The sequence below is a fragment of the Ciconia boyciana genome, chromosome 8 (assembly GCF_034638445.1).
Source record: "Ciconia boyciana chromosome 8, ASM3463844v1, whole genome shotgun sequence".
Classification (NCBI taxonomy): Eukaryota; Metazoa; Chordata; class Aves; order Ciconiiformes; family Ciconiidae; genus Ciconia; species Ciconia boyciana.
This window is the reverse complement of record NC_132941.1, coordinates 11,599,448-11,622,507: the sequence shown is the minus strand read 5'-3', so window position 1 is coordinate 11,622,507 and position 23,060 is coordinate 11,599,448. Positions and strand designations below refer to the sequence as shown.

The 23,060-nt window shown below is 44.9% G+C and overlaps 1 protein-coding gene and 1 non-coding gene across 5 annotated transcripts in view; both read left to right on the top strand.

Annotated features, from left to right (window-relative positions):
* LOC140655216 (high affinity cAMP-specific and IBMX-insensitive 3',5'-cyclic phosphodiesterase 8A-like) overlaps positions 1-22,375 on the top strand; it is a 142,576-nt gene extending 120,201 nt beyond the window's left edge. For 2 of the 4 annotated variants that reach the window (XM_072869383.1, XM_072869380.1), the window contains exons 18-30: positions 1,242-1,459; positions 2,316-2,448; positions 6,202-6,366; positions 7,302-7,431; positions 8,196-8,315; positions 8,398-10,129; positions 10,697-10,848; positions 13,986-14,029; positions 14,224-14,392; positions 17,445-17,601; positions 18,621-18,727; positions 19,787-19,857; positions 21,069-22,375. In XM_072869383.1, the coding sequence (XP_072725484.1) occupies positions 1,242-1,459; positions 2,316-2,448; positions 6,202-6,366; positions 7,302-7,431; positions 8,196-8,302 (753 nt within the window). In that variant the 3' untranslated portion in view covers positions 8,303-8,315; positions 8,398-10,129; positions 10,697-10,848; ... (4 more) ...; positions 19,787-19,857; positions 21,069-22,375. Of the gene's footprint in view, positions 1-1,241; positions 1,460-2,315; positions 2,449-6,201; positions 6,367-7,301; positions 7,432-8,195; positions 8,316-8,377; positions 10,130-10,696; positions 10,849-13,985; positions 14,030-14,223; positions 14,393-17,444; positions 17,602-18,620; positions 18,728-19,786; positions 19,858-21,068 lie in introns of all 4 variants that reach the window. The other 2 variants (XM_072869381.1, XM_072869382.1) reach the window with 2 other exon arrangements.
* LOC140656250 (small Cajal body-specific RNA 15) lies at positions 19,486-19,616 on the top strand. Its single transcript, XR_012044035.1, has one exon.
* Positions 22,376-23,060: the final 685 nt, after the last annotated feature.

Here is a 23,060-nt window from a genome sequence, read left to right as displayed (position 1 = left end):
ATACCACAAAAATAGAATCCCATAAGCAGCAGCTGAAAGACAGAAGGAAGAAGCTAACACACAGCAGATAGTATTTCAGACAATGCTAACTATGAACCTAGAGGAGAAATAATTCTTTGCCTTTTCTTGTACTCCACAAGACCCTCTTGACAGTCCTCAATAAATAATACCCTAGCTCCATCAAAGTCAAGTCACTGCATTAATTTCAGGAGGCATAAAGTAGGGTAGGGATTGTCTTTTCACCTACCAAGTCTAACCATTCTGAATGGTACTGTCAAAGCCAGTAGAGAATTTGGACCTTAAATTCAAGCTAATCGGAATGGAAATTATCTGCCCTGCTCCCAGATTCAACTGAGAACATTTCTGCTGTTGTGTCTCTCTCATTTTATTAAGATTTTTAACATAATCATTTTGTATCTGTGATCCTTCACAAAAAGCCAGCATAAACACAGCATAAAGGCTAGTTTCCAAATGTATACAATATATTTCTGAGATGCTTGGTTCTTTTTCTCCTTTATGCTATTAATACGGTATTACAACTTAAGTATAAAACCTTAAAATTCAAATAGTTTTGTATTTCATTATAGGGTAGATATAATTAGACATAAAGCAATGACCGATGTAAGTAGACATAAAGCATGGAGTGCAGCATGCTAAGAGAACCAGAAAGTATAGAACAGTGTGTAATGTAATTTTTCCATGGATGTAAACCATCAAGTATTCTTCACAGAATTCATATTAGCTGTAGCCCCAGGACACTGTTATTACAGAACTGGGTATATGGGAAACATTCCTTACAAATTGTAAACCTAGCCAGCATGGAAGTGGAATGTGATTAGGACACATTAAGTTTCCAAAAGAAATTAAGGGGTCTGGTGGAAATAGAATAATTTTTAGCAGTATTCATCTTTTTCCAAGTCAAATACCCTAACTCCAAGTGAAGGTGGTTTCTGTGTTGTTAGAAAACACAAACTAATTTATTACTTTGCATTTGTTTAATTTGATGTGCTTTGTCAAAGGTGGGGCTAAGGCAAAATTCAAGAGGCACAAAATGGCCAAAAAAGTCATGCAGTGTTCAATGAAGCTTATAATGAATTTTCCATTGCTCTGTCTAGAACATCTGACCCTTACTGATCTGCAGAGTTCTGGCTTTTATTCCTCGGCAACTTGGCGTAATCTTATGGACAGAGTAGGGTTTCTAATGAGTCTGCCAGGAAAACTAAGCATCCTTCTATTTTCAGCAAACTTTGGATCCAATTGATGAGGTTGCCGCACTCATTGCTGCCACAGTCCATGACGTGGATCACCCAGGAAGAACAAATTCTTTCCTGTGCAATGCTGGCAGTGAGCTAGCAATTCTCTACAATGACACCGCAGTGCTGGAGAGCCATCATGCTGCCCTGGCTTTCCAGCTCACCACCCGGGATGACAAATGCAATATATTTAAAAACATGGAGAGGTAAGCTTAAAACCCAGGGTCCTTGTCTGCCCACTAACATCTCTCACTTTCTTCTGTGTAACATAAGGTAATGCAAACAAGCATCCTAGAGGAGGGCAGCGCTTTGTGGATAACTGTCTGTAGCCCGTGTGGAAGTTTGCTTCTAAAACAGTAGAGTGCTTCTCCCTGTCCTGCACCAAGTAATCCCATGGTTTCAGTTCCTCCTGTGGATAAAAAGGCAGACCCTATCTAAGGAACTTAGTGTAAATCCTAATGTTAGCAAGTCTAGAAGAATCATTTTGTATCATTGGACGTAGAGGACAAGCTATGGCTGAGTAGGTAGATGTTTGCTGGGTAGAACAAGGATAGAAAGAGTCACAGAGCATCAGTCAAGAATTAAATGCATTGTTGCAATGAGAAGGATAGTGAAGGACCTGTTGATCTTCTTCCAGCCCTAGAAAGGCATTTAGGGTGAGGATGTGACCATTGCCTTGGTCCTCTCAAGATATAGCAGAGAAGTATTGCTGAAAACTTGGCTGGAGCAGGAGCCACTGCTGAGTGTCTGTGCTACAAGCCTTAGGAACACGACGGTGTGGCATGTCCTGGCAGCCCTCCTGAGTAGCTGGTGCCTCTGCTTCTGCCCAACTCTTGCACTGTTTCTCCTGGAGATCCAGTCATGCCTCTAGCACATGTCTCTGCACACCAAAGCGTACTTCATCCAGCACAGATGCAGCTGCCCAAGCCTTTATTACTGTTCTTTCTTCCCCCAGCACCTCTCTTAAATGGAAATGGTCTGTAGCATTTTTGTTAGACTTGTTTTAGCAAGCAGCCCTCTGTGAACCAGACAGCATTCTTAATTATTTCCTTCTTTGAACAGGAATGAGTATCGAACCCTTCGCCAGGCCATTATTGACATGGTCTTAGCAACAGAAATGACAAAGCACTTTGAGCATGTCAACAAGTTTGTCAACAGCATTAATAAACCCTTGGCAGCGCTAGAAGAAAATGGGGTAAGTGACACTGCAAGTCCTCCTTAAAATGACTGGGCAGGGACTAGGACCCCTTGGCAGTAGGAAATCCCCACATGGTATTCTGAGAAAGTTCATCAGAAACGTGGAGAAAGAGAGACTAGAAATGTGTCTTTCACCTCTGGGTTTGAATGCCCTTCTGCTTAACATGGTTGTCACACATTTTGAGGGTGAGTGGGACTCACTTGGATCCTATTAATGTTGCAGTGCTATGATGTGGTACTTGGGACCAGAACCTTGGGCTGTATATTTTCCTGTTAAAAATGCCATTTTGATGAACCCAGTCACTCCCATGCAGACAGTGCTAGTGGCAAGACTTGGCATTGTTGTTGGACATTTCTGCAAAGGAGCCAAGATTTGCCTCAGAACAGAAGCTGAATTACTCCCTCACTCACAACGGGACCCACTGGTGGTGCAGCATAAGGGCAGGTATATTGACTGCCATATGGCGCATTCTCTGGAAATGAGGGCCCTCAACCTTCAGCGCTGCCTGGCAGCATTCACGGGTTTTCTGTCTACTTTCTTTTTTAATCTTTAAAATAGATGATGGTGGTATTACGTATCATATAGACATAATCAATAACCATCTGGAACCCCACAGACACAGTGAAATTGCCTGTTAAGAACTCATTCTGAAAAACCACACCAGTTTCAATAACAGCTTCAACGAGCAGTTTTGTTGCCAGTAAGAGCAGTGTATAATTTTGTTGGAATGGTTTTTTGCAAAGAGAAGATTTTCAGAAATGGTTATAATAAAAGTTTGCATTGGTGGCAACGTCCTGTAGGAGCTGTAATGGTTTTCTGTGTTTTCTTACCATGTTTTTTAGAAAGCCACATTTATGACTGTTGTGTGTAATGGGGGAGGGTAGTCTTTTTATTATCTGAAGGTGGGAGAGGAACAGGTCTTGTTCCTTCACCCATCAGAATCAGACTGGAGCTTAACTGGAAGAGAATACCTTTGTCCACAGGACTATATGCTAGAATTAGCTTTGTTCTTGGCACCCAGCAATGCTAATGAGAAATATGTGAATATGAAGCCAAAGTCCCAGTAGGATATTCGTTTTACTGACTAAACTAGGAGAAGGGCTGTTAAGTCTTCAGTTGGACAGCCTCTCTGGGTGAGCATAGCAGCATTCAGTGTAGGAGGGGAAGAGACATAGAGGAGAACAAGGGAGCTGCTGCTGCTGGGTGTAGTGCACTGCACTGGCTGACCTGGTGGAGTGCATAACTCTCTGGGGCACCCGGTCCTGCTGGAGGCCTCTGTACTGGCCTGGCTTGGTGCGCAGAGCCCCTCCCAGCCCCAAGAATTGGGATGCAGCAGTTTTTTTGAGCAGCAGCATCCATCCAAAGAGCCAAACTCCTCTTCTTGCCTCCTACGGAGAGCTGAATAGTTGTTGCTGCTGAAGAACGGGGCTTGGACCTGTACAGTCAGACAGTAAAAACAAATACACTGACATACAGAAATCAAACAAAAGTTTAATTCTGCCCTTGAGCCCCAGGGGCTGGAGGGAAATAATCTGCCCCACAAGGCATGTGCAATTCACAGCAAATTCTGCCCAAGGATGGGAAGAAAGACAAAGGCTATATAATTTTTATTGAAAACAAGAAGCAAAATGTTTCCCTTCTTTTGGTTGGGAGTTTCTCAGTTCAGCAGGTTCCTATTAAAAGGCCTGTAATGTGTAAGTGGGTAAACCAAATCATTTGCTGTGCTTGTTACTAGCAGAACAACACTGGCAGATCCTCTTTCAAGTCTGGTTGTATATCTGGTTGCAGCGGCAGCATGTGTTTCCTGGCCTGGTTTCCAGTCATGGCTGTGAGTCAGTGTAGTGTTTGCAGGCTGAGCTGCCAACCGTGTGTTCCAAATGGGACAGTTCCACTTATTTTTTTTATTTATTATTTTTATACATATTTGTTCAAAGAGCCATGCTGAGAAGCTGCTCTGTTTGTTTCCTTTCTTCTTTTGTTTCATAAACTGAAAAAAATCCTTTCCAGCTCCAGCATCCTTTATCCTCCCATTTCCCTTCATGATGTCACCTAAGCCTATGACAGGAAGCCAACATCTGACACGCAGAGACACCTCTGCACTCTGAGCAGGATGCTGGGACTGAGCACAGTTAGCACATTTTATTCCCAAGACATCCGCATCCAGCAAGTAGAACTGTGCCGTTGGTTTGAACAGATCACAGAGGCGAACATCTTTTCTTGATTCCTGGTGGTTTACCTACTAGGATATTCTCTGCTATCCTTAATTGAATGATCTCTAATAATTTTCCATGCTTAATTTCCATGCTTGTGTTTCTGGAGCTTCCATCACTTTATTTTGGCTTTCTCTTATGTAATTTTGTCATGCATTTGGAGATGTATGCACCTCACTTTGCTTCCTCTGTATTTTCCCTTCCACATATCTAAAAATGAGGGAAATGAATTGGTTTGGGAGTCTCATTTTGGTGAGAACTGTGGAGCTGGTGTTTCTGAGCCAGCATACTGCCAAATAATCATTTTTTTATTATTGTCAGTTTCTTCCTCTAGGAAGAACTTTCTTCCCCACAAGAACTTTCTTCTGAAAAATATGTCCTAATAAAAGGTCAGAATGTTTCTGCTGCTTTGTATCTCCCTCTTCGTACAAAATACTGCAGGAACTGGTGGCACATTATTATTATTATCATTATCATTACTGTTACTTCTTCACTGCTCTGACTATAGACCAAGACCTTGTTAGGTGCCAGAGAAGTCTAGTATATTCCTTGCTTCAAAGAGTTTCTATTCTGAGTAGATGGTGGTGTAAATTTCTGTACCTACCCATCCCTTAAGAGTCAAGTAATAACGTTGTACTTACAGGTAATTTTTTAAGATATTTATTCCTGAATCTCTGTCCTTTGGAAACTTATTCATCAGAGCTTCACGGAAAGTAGCTTCTGATCTGGATCATCAGAGCCTTTACTCATATTAGCTGTATACTGGCTTCAAATGAAGAGTACCATTGATGTGCTTATATGTGTGGCCTGGGAACCAAATATAAGCTGTGTGTGGGCTGAAAACTTTCCTAGACTTGCAGAGGAAAGATGAGGCTGTTCGGAAGCATGTTTCTAATATATTGCTTTAATACTGATAAAGTCTCAGAAAGCAAAATTCCCAGTCAGGTCAGAGACTGATGGGCGCGAACATGGGTCCAGGGGAAGGGAATGAGGAGCATGCCTGGGAGGCAATGTGGGATCTGACTCTTCTAATAGTAGCAGTGCTGTCAGAATGATTGATGCTCACGCTGATGAGGTTTGTGTGCAGAGGATCACTGTGCAGCTTGGGTCAGTAATTTTTTTTTTAAACCAGCTATTCCACTCTTAATGTGCAAGTCCATTAATCCTTGGATTTCAGCAGGGATTTACATTTTTCTGCATACACAGTGCTCATCACTATGTGTGTAGCGATGAATGGATCCTCTCCACACTTTTAAGGAGGCAGACAAGGCATAGAGGGATTAGATGACTTGCCCAAAGATGCCCAAGAGATCTGTCACAAAGACAGTGACTGAATCCAGAAACTGGACTTCAGTGCTAGTTCAGAGCTGTGGCTAACATTCATAATCCCCCTATAAATTTGGTTTGACATCAAATATGGTAGCCAGTAGCAGGACTGATCCCTGTAGGATCTGCTGAAAGCATTCCCAAGACACAAAGCTTTTGAGTAAGTGCACAGAGACCTTGCTAATGGATTGTTTTTAATTCTTAAATGTTACAGAATAATGGTGATGGAGAGTCAATCAAAACTGTTCTCACGTCTCCTGAAAACCGTATCCTTATCAAACGCATGTTGATAAAGTGTGCTGACATTTCCAATCCATGTAGACCCATAGAACAGTGTATAGAGTGGGCTGGACGCATCTCTGAGGAGTACTTTGCACAGGTAAGGCAGATAAAATGGGCTGCTGAAATTCCAGGTGAGCATCTCTTCAAAAGGGAAGAGAAGCGTGCATATATTGCCAGTGTCCCAGAACATCTAAGGCTGCATTACATAATGTGAAAAATAACAACTTTTTTAATTTTAAATGATGTAATATTACTTATGCCAATACAAGACTAGATGCCTTCAGACAGACAAAAGTTGACAACTTCTACAGTGCAGTTTTTGAAAAATTCAAGCTTTCAAGTTGTTCAGTTTGGAGCTGGGCTTTTTGAGTTTTGCCTGCAAATGCATTCCCATCACAAGAGGCAGAGGAAGGGTGCCTTCTGTGTACCCACGTGCTGGCTATGCCTCAAGAATAGGATCATCAGGTCCTAGTGTTAGCATGGGAACAGCACTCACTCCAAGAAATGCTGTAAGACCTTAGCGCACTATGCTGAAGAAAGGTTTTAGGAAGATGAGGAAAAGGAGAGGGCAGACTCATTATTACAGATGATAGACCAAATACTGCAATTGGGACTTGGTACCTCAAGGTGGGGAAAAGAGGATAAAAAGGATATTTCGTCATCTCTGAGTTGTACAGATTATTGCTTCCATCAGAGATTGGAAATGAAAGTGGTTGAGCATCTTTTAGCTCCGAAGCACTCATAACTTAATGACTAATGTGTGAAGTTACTTAGGGTCAGCTTTGTGTGTAGATGCAGAAGGTAAACTTATCACTTTGTGGGAAACACTGGAAGGCACTATTCACCTGCTGTTTCGCTGAAACCTAGACAACTAGGTGCTTAAGATTAAATTGCTGCTTCTTAGGATTTATTCAGGTTCCTCTGTTTATTTAGCAGTTGCATGCTCTAGCCAGTGCCAAACAATCTGCTGCTAAAAGAAGCCCATTAACAGAATGTGTCTTAGATGAATAATCACGAGTGTGTTTTTTGCAGACTGATGAAGAAAAGAGGCAAGGTTTACCTGTTGTGATGCCAGTTTTTGACAGAAATACTTGCAGCATCCCCAAATCCCAAATATCATTCATTGATTACTTCATTACTGATATGTTTGATGCCTGGGATGGTAAGCAAAACTCTGCTGTATTTCCTGACGATAACTATTTTGTGAACATTTGAAACTACTGTGGTATAAAATTGCTTTCTTATGGCTCCTAAAGAAAGGGGGAGAAAAGGGAAGATTTCTGCAGCTGAAGTAAGCTTAATAACTTCATTATTGCTTAGAAGTATATTGATACTGCTACAACCCATTCTAGTGGCTTCTCTTTAATATATTAGATTCAGACAATGTTTAACTTTCTTTGTTTTAAACTTGCTTCTCTGTAAATGGAGAACAGAACATATTCTCCTTGATAGCACTTTGGGCACAGTCATTTTGTCCATGTTAATATCAGTTATTCTTTAAGACAAATTTCTACAGTCTGGAAACTGCTTGGGGGAGCAGCTCTTTCCTTCCAAGTGCTGCCTCCATGGTAAAAGTGGTCAGAAATGTGACTCTCCTGAATGCCAGATCATGACTTGTGACTGAGATTTGATGAAGTAGAATAATTACAAGCATAATTAGCTATGCCCCTCCTGGAAAACTGGGTCCCTTTGCTGGGACTTGCAATATCAGTATTAAGTAGACTTACAGAACTGTTCTCAGTGGCCTGAGTGATACATGAGTGATGAGAGCTATGCAGCCAAAACCATTTCAAGTATCAGTATGACAGATTTAAGCTTTCCTACTTAACACAGTTGCCCAGACATTTCAAATTATATTTAAGCAGACAGAATCATGTGACTGTTTCAATTCTGCAAACTAAATACACTCTGGCTTTTCTTCCCTAGCATTTGCAGACCTGCCAAATTTGATGCAGCATCTGGATAATAACTTTAAATACTGGAAAGGACTAGATGAAAGGAAGCTGCGGAGCCTTCGACCACCACCAGAATAGCAATTAGACCATGGTGTGTAATTTACTAACCAGATGCATATTTATTCAAGCTCACTTTTATTCATGTGATTTCAGATTTGTTTTGGTCTCTTCAGTATTACAGTAAGGCTAGCCCATGCGCTTGGGGAACTTTCAAATTCAAGAGAACATGAGGTCAGCAGTTGACTTCCACAAACTACCATGTGTGGACTCCAATGAAATAAGCCTACCAAGTGGAATTACACTGGATTGCTGCAGTACTTGTACTGAAGAGGGTTTATTAGTGAACATATTTTTGCGGTATCTTCATACCAGTATGTGAAGCTGGAAGACCTTGAAGAATCCTCATAAAAAGGACATTCACTAGAAGATTTTGCTTAATCCTCAATCCTGCAAGTGAAAAAGAAATATCTATTAATAGGGACTCACAGTTTTTATGAGAAAGCTACATGCTTCTTATAAGCACTTAAGACAGTTATGTAGAACAATCAGACATTTAAAATGCAACTCTCTGAAGGAATTTTTGATCTATGAAAAATAGATGTACTCTATTTTTTCACATCACAGAAGGTGCAATCATTCACTTCTGAGCACTACTGAAAGTGAGTTCTCTTTAAGAAATTTAGTAGCAAATTAAAAAATAACACAAGAATTTTTGAGGTTGATCGTTAGCATCTATGATTAAAATGATATGTTTTATTTATTTTGTTAGATGTTCAATATTTTCTATGAATTTATAAATACTTAAAAGCCAAAGCCAACTTTAGATGCATTACAAATTTACATGATTCATACTCATTAATATACATTTAATTGATGTACAGACCTTTTATTTTCATAATGCAAATACAAAATACTATACAATGATACATTTTTATTGCACTGTAAGGATAGATGTGTATGTTTAAATATTGTCTGATTTATGTTAATTAAAATAAGTTTTATTGAAAAGGTCTCACTTGAGAATAGTACAATAAACAAGAAATGTATACTGTCTGAGCACCAGAACTGCAGTAGTTCTCCCACAAACCAGTGACGACCACCTGATCTTCCCTTGGCTACAAAAATAATAACATGTTGGAACTTTTTGTTTTCTCCCATGAAATTTTATGACTGAATTCCCTGTCAAAGTCTGCCTTATTTTATATAGTATTTCTACAAAGCATTCCACAGCATATATGAAGAGGTAATACTAAACATCTAATGAATTTCAGCATTTTATAGCCTGTGTATTTTCCTCTGCCATGAAAGAAACAGAACATAAAACCACCAACAAAAACCTTTAACTCAAGTTTGTAAAGGCTGTGTACCTTCACAATTTGAATGAAACCTTCATAGCAAACACCAGAAAATAATAAAATGTATATTTTAAGAAGTGTCAAAGTCCTAGCCATTTCATTTGAAACATATATTTACTTTGTAGTTTGCAGACTAACAGATATATGAATTTTTTTTTTAAATAACTAAGATACCTGCTCTCTGGGGAAGGGAAGAGTTGAGGTGGTTGGACTGGCATAAGGGTGATGAAAGGTGGTATATGGCTGGCAAGCCCGTGTGTCTGTGGCCTGCCCTTGGCAAGCCCATCAAACCCTTGTGTGCCCTTGGACAAGTCTCTTCACAGCTAAAAGCAGTGCCACGCTGTATTCCACTGAAGAACTAGAAGAGTATCCTGTCAGCCTTCCCAGTAGGCAGAAAGGCACCCCAAAAGCACTGAAAGAATTGCTGACTATTGTCAGTGCAGAGGCAATTGACTTTAGAGACATTTTGAACCATTCCTGAAGAAGTACAAGCAGGAGAGGTGGATGATGGAGCAGTTCAGGGACTGCAGCATTAGGAGCCTTAAAGCAGGTAAGAAAGGAACAGGTGACCTCTCCAGGTGTTACGTATTTCTGTGTTTCTCCTTCATCTCCAAGCCAATGAGACTCACAGGCCACCACCATTTGTAGCTCACTACTGTTCATGCTTGCATCATACCTTTCTGCCAGTGCTGCCCTTACCCTGCTTGTGTGCTCTCCCTTCCTACATAGAATTCGGGTTATATGCTGTTGGGGCAGGGAATTCCCTTTCATAATTTCCTTTAGTTCATCCATGTGTGTATATTGCCTAAGCCGGTGCGGCTCAGATCCTGCCTAGGAGTGCCCAGACCATGCCACTGTCTCACTGACAATAGCAGGACAGAGGTCCTTGTTGATCTTCCAGGGGTTCTACGATTGATACTGAAGGAGCAGATATATTTCCATTGAAGGCTGAAAAAAACAGGTATCCTATTTTCAAAGGGAACATGCAAGGAGAGGGAGAGTTGCCTGCCAGATACGTTGTTTTCCTGGCAATATTACATTGTGTTTCGCTATATGTGCACCTATTGTAATCAGCTGTAATTTGCCACCTGGTGTTAATCTCTTCTATTGCATGCAGGCTCCTGTGCCTAGTTCAAGGAAAAGCTACTCTGTCTCCATTAGAGGGAAGCTGCATCACACCGTCAATATCTCCTCCATTTATCTGCTGCAATGAGGACAGGAGAGGAAATGTAACAGCATATGGGCCCAGAGAATGTCTGCAGGAAGGGGGTAAAAATATTTCTTCATAAGCATAGTTAATATTCTGGGTTATATTAATGAATGGTAAAAGCAGTTCATTTAATCTGCTATAAAAATGCCTGATGTATCAGCATTGAAAAGATGTGATCAATATGATTAATTCCCTGAAATTCACACTGCATCTTTAATGCCATTACTCGGAGTGTAGAGCTGTGCTAATCAACCCTCTTTATCAGCCAGATTTATGTCCATACTGGTGTACAATAATTTCAGTTAACATAAAACACTGATTTGCAGCCACTGAATGCAGCTCTCTTCATTCTATTGTCCATCTAAATTTCGCTGTTGCCAGGGGCAGATTATAATTAAAGTCTGGAAGCACCCTGCCTGATCCTCACCTAAGAGCTCTTCCCACTGAGGTTCTCTCTACAAGCTACGCCTCTGAGCCGCCTGTGCAGTGTGAGGCTGTGCAGGTTCAGTGGGGGCAAATCCAGGCTGCTGCCCACGCAGCAGGAAGGGCCTTGCTGTGGAGCAGTAATAGCTCTAATGTGATATTCATCACTCCAAGATCCAGATGTCTTTGGATCCCATTGCAAATTCTTCAGCCATTCCAGATCCCCTTCTGTTCTTCTCCAAGATTACATAGCAACATCACATGCCCTGCGCTCTGAACCCTTTCCAGTGTAGTATCTCTTCCCATGCTTTTTGAACTGTCACTCAGTAACGGAGCTCTGCTTGGGACAGAAACCATGGCTTTACTGATGGTCCTTCATCATGGAAGGGAGAACACGGGAATAAACTGAAATAGTATGATTGAAGTTATTCCCAATTTCAGACAGGCTGGCAGTCTTATACAGTGCACATTTCATTTGTTCTTGCTTTAATGCTAATACAAGAGTAAATTCCAATGTAGACATGATGAAGGAGAGGTCCTTTATGCACCTCCAGGGTTTTAATCTTAAAGCTTTGTGTTTTAAAACTGAAGAAAGTTCAGCAATTCAGCATTAAATGACCCATTCAGAATGATTGGCTCTCTTTTCCATGCTGCGTATTTTCAGTCAGGTAATACTGCTGCTAAACCTGGGTATCACTTTCGTTGCTTCCAGGTGAGCCTGAACTATTATGATCTGGTAAAAAAAATGTTGGCTCATCAGCAAATTGCCATAGATTAGTATCTTGGTCCCTTCAAGGGATAGGCATAAAATTCTGACTAATAATTGCTTATTCTTACAAAACGAGAAACCAGACAGGTGTTGTGCACACTACCTTGTCACAGGTCTGAAGATGGCTTTCATGCTATGATTTTCCCAATAAATTAAAATCACCTGAAACTGAATGAATGCCTTGAGTTTTGTTGCAGTGCTTTTTGCTGTGGCTGTCTCTGCTTGTCTCAGTAGAGACATCATTGATATGACACTTCAGAAAATGTGTCATGAACATGAAGGAATTGAAGCAATGACAAAGCCATTCCTACATAAAAGAGGAGAAAGGATAATAAAATTAAATATCTACTAATCCCTTACAGGGTGCTCAGAAACAGCACAGGGAAACTGTAGTCAGTTGTGCCCTTCTGTGAGACCAGAAGGGTTTGAGTCATGACTCTGTGGAGCACTTTGAAATGAAGTCTCAGAGCTATTCACAAGCTTCAAAACAAATAATCTCTCTGCTGACGAGTGACATCATGCCTCTAAGGTACAGTGGTCCCAGGGGTGCTCGTTAAATGATAGCAGGATGGATTGCATTTCATCCTGACATGATGTTTGGATGCAGAAAACGAGCTTTTAAATTATTGCCATGTCCCTGTGCAGCCTGTACTGCTGGTTCAGAACAAAGGGGATGTCCAGGTGCTTCAGCTATGTTTTGTTCTGCTGAAGCTATGGCTCTGTGGGCAAAGGACTTCTGTGTTGTAACTCCACTGAATGCTTTCTCTCGGTGCCTGCTTTGAATGTTACTAGGGCAAAGAGTCTCATGTTTTCCTTTTTTTCCCTTGCTTAACATTTTTAAGAATCTCCTCCCACACTTCCCACACAAACCTCAGTGAACTTAGCTTTGCAAACCCTGCGAAGCTATGTGTTAGCATCCTCTTTAATAAGCAAGGCAACTGAGTGAGAAAAGGCCAGAGGACCCAGAGCCCCTCCTTGGTAGGAGTCCTTCCCTTAACTTCCACCGGCTGTGGATCTCCCTCAAACACACAGCCATAATGCTGGGACTAAATCCTGCCTTTCAGACTGACTCTTGCTGCTTACAACTGTTACCGCAAGAAAACCTTTTTCTGATTCAAGTTAAAGTGAGCCTGGAAAAATACCCTATAATGTCTGAAAGCCTTATCCAGAGGCAGAAGGAGAATACAAACATAGTTAACTAAAACAGCTTGCAAGCACTGCATTGCTACTGCGTGCAGTGTGAGTATGTATGCACGGTCTTTTGTATTGTACTCCCTCATGCAAATTGAAGTTCAGGAGCATTCACAGGCACCTCTGCCTTGGAGGTTATGTTAGCACATACAAGCAGCTGTGGACACTTGTTGAAATTTGAATCTCTCTTTTCTTGGTTTGCTTGCTCCCCCCCTCGAGTGGCAAGAGTCATTGCTAGAGCTAAAACTAATCTTAGTTCAGCCCAGTAATTAAGAGAAGTTACTTCATCCTTTAATCCCATATGTTTCTCTTGAGGTAGTGAAATAGTACAGCAACGCACACAGTTTTAGAGAGGAAGTGAAAAAGGTGATTGCCTGGTTTTGAAATGAAAGGAGGAATTTAGCCAGTGTGTAATTATTCAAGTGAGAAGTTGGTCCTGTCTGTCTTTAATATTCCAAAGTGGTATTTGATGTAAATCCTTCCCCAGAGTTCATTACGTTAGCTCTTAGCTCAACCTGAGCACGCTGAGCGCCAAGTTCAGCGTGCAGCATGTTTTATAACCAAGTAGAATGACGTCATCCTAGTGATCCTGCAGCTCCCTAGTTCCTTGGGAGGAGGTACGGCTTTGTCTTCAGCCTAAAGATGAAATGGAATATGTTTGATGAGATTCCCTTGGTATTTACAGTGTGGAATGTGTGAGGAATATTGCTTTGCACCTCCAGCAAGAACTGTCCCTTTTTGCCTAAAAAAAAAAAAGATGTTACTTTGCTTGTAATATTTTTCTTTACAGAAAATGAAATTTTTCCTTTACAGATCCCTAAGTGCTTTACAAGAAGATCCACAGAGCCCTCTCTCAGGTGGGTGAAACAAGTTGCAGGGAAGCACAGTGGCTTGTTGGCATCCCCCCCGTGGCAAACCCTGGCCTAGCCCTGGGGGCTGCCAGGCTGCTGCTGAGGGCTCTGGGTTGAACCATGCTGACTTTCAAAAAACGTGGGAAGAGAAATTTAGAAAGCAGGTGCTTTCGTAACCGTTTGTCACTGCCACTTTACAGAGATACTGGTCAGAGCTCCTGAGAAGCCAGAAATCCATCCTCCCTCCCCACTTTGTCCTGACCTCAGTGAGACTCGCCGGAGTGCTGAGTGCCATCGGCGTGTGCACATGGAGTCCCAGCGCCTGTCCCCAGCAGTGGGTGGTGCCAGCTATTTCAGACGCTGTTTACCGTAAGTGAGAAAGACTGCAATGATATAGCATGAATGTAAGTGCTAAGAAACAGGCAAGATGCCCAGCCACCCCACTGAGACTCAGCTGGGAATGGCGTGCATAACATCAGACTTTTGGGGATAGTTAGAGAGAAAGACTCCAATTGCACGAATAGACAGTTTTCAGGACATCATGCAAGCAGAATGAAATTCTCCTCACCATACAATCAAGCCCTAAAAGTGAGCAGCCTCTCCCAGCCCCTGAAAATCCATGCTGGCAGACTCAGTGCAAATATGCTGTTATGTCCCCTGTTATGACAAATCTCTGACAAGCCAAGGTCAGAAAGCAGAAAGTTTTAGCTGCTCTATCATGCCAGGAACAAAAAAAGAAAACAAAAAGCCTTGTTTTAAATTAAGCTGTTTTAAATAAACAAATGTTCTTTGAACCACATCAGAGTACATACCTAATAATATTTGTTAAGTAAATATCAGTGACATGTTTAAGTCTGGCTCAGTATGTATTAGTAAAGTGGTATTTATGTTGCTTTTGTTGTAACAAGAGTCAATAGTGTTTCTAGAAGGTGGTCTGAAAAAAGTGGACTTTGGGGTTTTTTTTCCCACTTAGCATCCCACAGAGAAACATCTGCTGACCAGTAGCCCCACCTCAGGACTTTCAAGTAAAAAACCTTCCCAATGCACTGATTTTGGTGAAGTTACACTTCACTTTCATTGGCTTAGTTCAGTTCATCATCTGCCTCGTAGGTGTTATTTTTTACCCACGGATCCACCTCTTAGATCATTTTGGCTTTCTGAAGGAAGCCTGCCCTGAGACTAGCTTCAAATACGTGGTCACATTATTATAGCCTGTACCTGAAATGCCATGGTGCCGTGGCTGAGCAAAGTTCAGACCTATTCCCACCTCTTCTGATCAGCTGCTCCCTGAGCTTAGATTGTCTTCAGTTTGATACTAGTGCTGTAAGCACAGAGAGCCCCCCCGCACAGGCCTGCTCTTCATAGCTTCACAACTGAGCTGACCCAGTGTCAGCCAAGATACACTAGCAATATGCAGAAAGCCACTGAGGGACCAAGAGGGCACCACACAGCCTAAAAGCCGATGGTTGCTTTTCCATATGCAGCAAAAGAAAAAAGTAATACCAATTCCTAATTTAAACAGATCTTTGTATATGTATTTGTATTTTTGTCTGTTTATCCTTTGACCGTTCAGCTTATTTAACTCTTTTAAGAGCCAGATATTAACTCTAGGGTTAATGCACAGAGGAATGCAAAGCAAGAGAACAGGTTGTAACGATGATGATGCTGAATTTGAAATTCTGCACCAGGAACAAAGGTTTTCTTTTACGTCTGACAGGCTGTGAGGAAGTCGGACTGCTTCTTATGTGTCCTTTTTTGTATGTCAATACAAGTGATCTCTTTGGGCATGCTCAGAAATTTTGGGCTTAATAAATCATCACTGCAGACCACGTGCCTCCATGTATGGGAATCAATGTGACTTTTTCTCCCTGCCTTTGTGGGGTGTTGGAGAGGAGGAAAGGTCGTGCTCTGTGGGACCCAGGCGGGAAAACTGCAGTTCATAAATCAGGCTTGAGCTACCCCAAAGTCAGGCCATTGAAGTCACGGCGAGGCTCTGCAGGCAAAAATGACAGCTAGGCTTTTATCTGTATGCCACAGCATCACAGGTCGATACTATGACTTCTTTCTCTTCTTTAAAGCTTTCATGTCAGAGGAATCAAAGCCCCCTACCTCCCCTTCCCAAATTGCCTCCAGTTAATAATAGCACGAACAGTAGTTAGCCCAGGTTTGAAAGAGGCTTTGATGAGATATTGCTCTTTGATAAGCCATTTCAAGGGCAGGAGGCGAAGTGTTTACTTTGCTTGGAAGAGGAGTCCGATGAGCAATTTGGTTTTCTTTTGCTGAGGCCAAGCAGAGCTTTGTTACCTCCAGAATAGAGAGACTTCAGAGGTGGTTTACGGCTACTGCTCTTTACCTCTGGCTATTTCTTTGCCTTGTGCAAGAATAAAAAGTTATGAATGAAGCCCAGCAGCCTGTCTCCTACCTGTGACAGCTGCCTCCGTGCTGAGCCTTAGCAACCATCCACTCCCCAGCTTTCCCTCCCATGGCTGTTTTTCCTGCCTTTGGCTGTCCTGGGAGGCCCTGAGGAATTAGGAGTGCAGTGAAACCCGGGAGCGCAGCTGGCCCAGAGGAGAGAGCGAGCTGCAGCTTCGTGAATAGCTGGGCCTTCCTAACCATGCATTGCGGCAGAAAGGGGCAAACACGCAAATAAGGCTTCGCGTTGGGCTGGCCAGCCTGAGTGGTGGTGGGCCAACCTGTACGACATGAAACGATTTAGTCTGAGGATACTGAAGCTCTCCCGAAGCCTAGGCCCATACTAAATGCATCAGGTGCTTTCCTGGAGGCAGGAGAAGCCACACCAAAGGAGCGAAGGCAAGCAGGGGGCTGCTACTGACTCTTGCTCTTTATAAACTCGGATTATAAATGGCAATGCTATTTGATGTTCATTTCATCAAGTGTTTTATTACACAGGCTGTGAAATATATTTGACTCTCGCTGCACAGGCACAATAAATAGGTTTACTGCAGCAGCCTAGCTGCAGCTTTCAGGTCAGCATGGGAGCAGGACAGGGCAGAAGGTGTTGGGGTGGCCCCAGGCATTTCCTGACCATGTGCTTTCCAACACTGTGTAGATGGAACATAAGGAATTTTGTTTAGAGATCGAGAGAAAACTTGAGTGTACCCAACTGGCTGTAAAATACCTCCAAGTAGAGGGACTCTACATGCTACTTTTGGCCCAGCCCAGCCTGGATGGTAGGTGTCCACGCAGGCAGATTTGGGAGCTGTGGACCACCTGCCCCAGGGGTTAAGATAACTCAGCAGCTTCATTTTCATGGTAGAAACCCGCTGGCTGCTGCAGCCGCTGAGAGCCGGTGGTTCTCATTCAGCCGTGCCAGAGGTATGCCCAGAGCAGGGCCCAGGGGGAAAGGAAATCGCTCGCCCGACCCAGTAGCAGGATGTTATTCACATGCTTAAATCTGCAGGATGAAGCACTTGTTATCGGAAGGAAAGGAGACGGACAAGATAAGCAGGTGTTGCACAAGATGGTGGCCTTTGGGAGAGGGCTGCCAGAGGCAACAAATGAGCTATGGACAGAGCCGTCGCTGGAAAAAACCGTTCCACTGCCCGGCCGACGGTCAGGTAGGGTGCAGTACGTGGTGGACTCGGGCTTGGTCCATTACTTCTCGGGAAGATGCGGCGTTACTGAAGCTGAGACGGGCCCGAGGGTCAGCTGGCCTCGGTTGGAGTTTCCGTGCCGTCGCGAACCAGCCGCCGCCTCCGATGCGGTCGCGGTCCCGGCAGCTCCCGGCGACCCCCGGGCGCCTCCGCAGCCGCCATTTCCCGCGGGACAGGCGGCAGGAGGGCTGACGGCCGCCGCGCTCCACCGCGCCACGCGTGGGCCGCGCCGGGACGGAGCTCCCCCCCGAGTAAAACACGAGTCGCCTCCCCCCGCCCGAGGCTGCTGTCTCGGCACGCCCTGGGCCACGGCCACGCCGGCGCAGGGAAGGCGGCGCCCGCCTGTAAGGTCATGTTTATTCAAGCGAAGAAAGACCCGGCCCCCGCCCGGCGGCAAGTGCCCGCCCGCCCCCCGCCGCGCCCGGGCAGGAAGCGGTGCTGGGCGGCCTCTCCCGGCGGCGCGGGGCGGGGGCTCGGCACGGCGCCTCCGCCCGCAGGAAATGGCGGCGGCGCGAGGTGAGGCGGGAGGGGATCCCTCATGGCGGCGGGCTGCGCCGGCGGCCCCGCTCCGGCGCAGCGTCTCCTCCGCCCTGCCCGCGGCGGGTTTAGGCTCCCGAGGGCGGCCGGCCGGCGGCGGGAGAGCGGCGGCGTGGCGGCTGGCGGAGCTCGCCTCAGTCCCGCGGTGGCGCCCGGGAGCGGCTTCCTGTGAGGGAGGGATGGCGGTTTTCGCCCTCGCTCCGCTCGCAGGTCACGTAAAGGCCGCGCGGAGCGACCCGGCGGCGGCGCGGGGAGGGTAAGCTGCCCCGTGGAACCGGGCTGGGCGTCGTCTCCTTCCCGCCAGAGCGGGTCCCCTGTGCGGTGGGCGCCCTGCGAGGCCCGGCCTCCCCGCGCCCAGAGCAGGAGCTGCCCGCCGCGCTCCCGGCGTGCGCGGCTCTCTGCCTCCTGCCTGCCTCTGTCTTCATTACTCGTGTATCGCCTTGCAGGATCTGCCGCCGTGATATGCATCTCGCGTGGAAATGCCCGCGACCATTGCCGTGCCGGGGCTGGAGAAGAGGCGCTTCTGCCCGCAGCCCTTTCCCCGGGGCGGCAGGTAAGCGCTGCCCGGCCCCTTGCGATGCCCGCTGGGCCCTGCTGCCTGCAGGCCAGGACTTGGCTAGGGCAGCGCCTGCAGCAGCGTGGACCGGGCTTGCGTGAGGAGGGGCTGCCGGTGGATTTGGTTTTGTGAAGTAGCTTGACACACCGCCCTTTGTTGCTGCAGCCTTTCTGGTGCTGTGTTTAAGCCACAGCTTTGCGACTGCAGAAGAACACTTTTATTCAGCTCCAGCTGAGGGATGAGCACCCCTTTGGCAGAGAGTGCAGCCCCTTACAGCTCTTTTATGGAGCAGTTTGCGGCCTCGGTATTGCTTGCATATGTAAAACTTAAAACATAAGCCTGCTTGGAAAAAGTTTAAGTAAGCTGGGGCCAGGATAGCTGAGTCCCAATATATACTGGCAATTGAGCATACCAGACTAAACGCAATGGAGAAAACAAAAAGTCAGCATCGTGTCTTGGGCTGTCCCAGGACTGTGCAGTGTGTCAGTGGAGTCCAGGTGCTGAATGGAACGGGAAGCAGAGCCTCACCTTTGCATGGTCCCTGGCTGCTTTGCTTTGCATTGCTAGTGACTAATACTGGTTACTGTTGGAAAACAGAAGTGGGCAGTTAAAAAGATACAGCTGAGTTTGAGGGCAGAAATGGGGAATTGCCTTCCAGGCCAGGAAGGCAGGCTGGGTGGTTAGGCTCTGCGGTCTCCTTTAGGAGAGCACAGTCGGTTCCTCAGACTTCCCAGGAGTTTCTTACAGAGATGCACGTGGAGGACTAAGAAAGTGGAGCCAGTGACATTATATTGACTCCACTGATACTATCCTCCTAAATTAAATGGTGGAAGAGCAAGGCCTGCCTGTGAGATAAAGTCAGGACCTACTTCATCTACCTACAAAGTTTTTAATGGCAATTAGAGGGAGCAAGTTAGAAGTCAGGTATTTCTGTAGAAAATGGTGTGTGTGTTTGGTTTGAGTCAAACGCACTAAACCGTATTTCAGGACTGTTGTGTTGCCTGTTGTTGCATTTGTGCTTTTGATGTTGTCTCACCTGCGTGTTTTTGCTTGCAGGCCCGTGGGTCCCTTTGTTCCCGGCTCCAGGACTGGGTGAGGAGGGACGCTGGCCGTGCTGAAGGATTATGGTAACCAGTTTGGAAACTGTAACTGTCAGTTTAGCTATAGACAGTTTGTGTAAATCTGTTTGATAACCGGTGCAGCCCTGTGAAAGGGCTTCGTGTGATGCCCTCCAGTGGCAACAACTGATATTTTAAATCAAGAGGGAACAGAAGGGAATTGGAAAAAGTGATCCTTTTTGCCCAGCCTAAAGGGCTCGAGGGTAACTCCTTCTAAGCCCAAGGGCCTTTGCGCAGCCCTGGCAAAGTCCCCAGTTAGCTGCTGGGTGAGGCATGGTTGGGGGTATCTCATCCCTTGGCAGTTGCTGCTGCTGTAAGCTCTGCAGGGATGCATAGATCACTGCTGCAAATCAGGGCAGCCTGTGGGGTTCAGGTGGCCAATACCAGAGCTTTAGGCATGAGCTCCTGTCCTTCACAGAAGATGAATTTTGCTGTGTGCCAGTAAATGCACATAGTGGAAAGGAACAGGAAGAAAAATGCCAACAGGTACCAGGAAAAATGCATCTTGCAGCACATAACTCACTGTCAGAGGCAAGGACAACTTGTTTTTAACTGACTGTTGTCCTTTCACGTGACCTAGTTCAGCAGTGAGCCAGAGTTCCTGTAGACAGGCCAGAGATGAGAACTGATTTTGCCTCATCTGAGACACCTCTTAATGCAAAGAAATAGCTCTCAGATCGACAGCTCAACACAGTTCTCCAAGATGAGTGCTATACCCAGGATTCCAGATAAACCGAATACACTCGGTGTTAGTTTGCTCTGGGGTACTGTGCTGGACCTGTTAGCTTCAGTAGGAGACTCCCCTTTTCCTGTCAAATACAGCTTCCAGTTCTGTACAGAGTTTGGCCCTTAGAGTCTTACAGAGGTACTGCACTTCCCTGTCTGGTGGACTTGCACAGAAAGATGAGGTTGATGTGAATTTCCAGCTTGGGTGCCGTACTGGTCTGATCAATAGACCCTGTAGTGGAAGTGGTGGTCTCCCTGTGAAGGATTTACATAAAGGTAATTCACAGTGACAGCTGGTTTTAAAAAATTCAGGTTGTTCATGCCTTTTCCCTTGCTCTATAAATATTTAAGTGATAGGGTTGCGGTTCCTAAGGGAGGAAATGCTTGGGTTATTGCTGACAGGTGAAGCTTTTACTAAACAGAAACACACAAACTCATTTCCCATATTGTTTTTAACCTAGTAGCCAATTATTGCTTATTTGTTCTTTTTTCAGAGAGTTCTGTTGCTGCCTTAGCTGTCCTGTACCGTGCCTGGCGATGACCACTGAGTCATATTCTGCTGAGCAGGCTGCTCCATACTCAGCCATCAGGCTTGCACTCTCCAACAGATTCATTAAGCTGGCAATGTAATGACGGAGCTGTTCGGTACCCGTAGAGTCCCATGCCAAGGGTGTCCGAGCACCTCGCATTTTGCTTAGAAAATCTGTCCTTGCAGCAGTCCTGTGGGGGGGTTGTGAAGTCCTGGGGACTCCCAGGGCAGTTCACCAGTTGAAAAACAGTTTGGACTGGGTTCTTGTATCATCCGAGGTGAACAGCTAATCCTGGCGCCAGGATACAAGTATGGTTTAAACACTTGAGGTGAACGCTGTTGGTGAGGAGCAGTGGGACTGTTTGCAGCAGAACATCTGCTTCCATCAGAATCGTTGGGTTCACCAGCAGCCTTTCTGCGTTAAAGGCTTTGTTGGGAGGTTCAGACATCCTCATATCTCTGCTCTGATACTTGCGTGTTTTACTCTTTCAGATACCTACTCGAAAAGTGTGTGGCTCAATTTTTGGCAGGTAAAGGTAAAACCTGTTCCAGTGGGTGGAAGTTGGACCCTGAATCAAGGCATACATTTTTAAGCAAAGAAGAAAAAACAAAAGGTGTTAAAAAATTTGGGTGGTGCTATCTCACCACTTCCTTCCCTGGTAGAGGAGCTGTACGCTTTAGCTACTGTTCTCTGGTATGGCCTTGCCAATGTCAGCAGGGCTCACATGGCCACCTCCTGCCCTCTGCATTGGCAGTGCTTGCTGGCTGAGTCACCTATTTCTGCTGGACACCAGTTGTGCTCACTGCAAGACATAGCAACTGAAAGTCTCTGGCCTGCCTTAGAGGAGGGCTGACAGAGTGACCATGACAACCCTTTCTGTCTTGGAAGTCTCTGAATTCCTGGTAGGCTAAGAAATGACACTACTTGCATAGCTGAGTGTCGCTAAACCCATCTTCTTTTGAGGCTTGCAGAATCAATAGATACCCAAGAGAAGATGGTACGAATCACTGCCAAAATGACGTATTCAGCTCCTGTTTTTATGGTTTTTGCAAAGCCTGTTTTGGGGAGACTTTTTTAAGCTATTTTGGGCAAGAACAGACAAGCTTTTGGCACACAGTTCTACATCAAATCTCTTCAGTTTTGCCAGGCTCTGTTTGTTTGTAGGGACCCTGTATGTTGTAGAGGCCACCACCTGTTCCTGACTATCCCCTAGAATGGAAACTTGAACCAATGATTTTTGTAATGAATGTGCAATAAATCTGTGGAAAAGCTGCTCTGTTAATGACTCTTGATTGAATTCAGGTAGTTTTGACATACACAAATGAGGCTGTTTAGGCTAGACAAGCCTGCTTGACAGGCAGTGCCTGTCTGGTGTCTGGAAATGAAGCCTGAACAAGGACATTGCAGCTGAGTGCTGGGCCAGCCCCCACTGGACACGCAAAGCTTCAAGGACACAGCATCAGGGGTGAGACGTCCTCAGTGCTGAGGGGGAGAACAGATCTGTGATTGTGGAGGATATACCCAGGTGGAGGTGAGCATGGCCGAAAAGAACAAGCTAAAAATGATGCTTTAGATTTCTATAGGGGCAATCAAGCACTGCAAAAGGCCTTGGTTTGGTGGTGTTTTTTTTTTTCCCCCTGGATGAATGAATGAGAAGCATGGGCATTCTGTAAAAATGTCTTTTAATATTTGAGACTAGTGCATGCTTGGGTATTTCAAAAAGTGTGTGGTAGGCGCTAACAGTTCACACACAAGGGAGGCGTATTTGATTATCTTGTGTCACAGACTTCACGCAGTTGCAAGAATACTTGATCGTGAGATCAGCTGCATGGTTGGAGTGTTTTCAGCTCTGTCTAGCAGCTGTACAGTGATTATGCCTTTTGCTATTTTTGTTTTTCTTTGAATGTTTAGCTCTTCAGCAGACACAAGAGTGGAATTAATGATGCCTCTGGAACA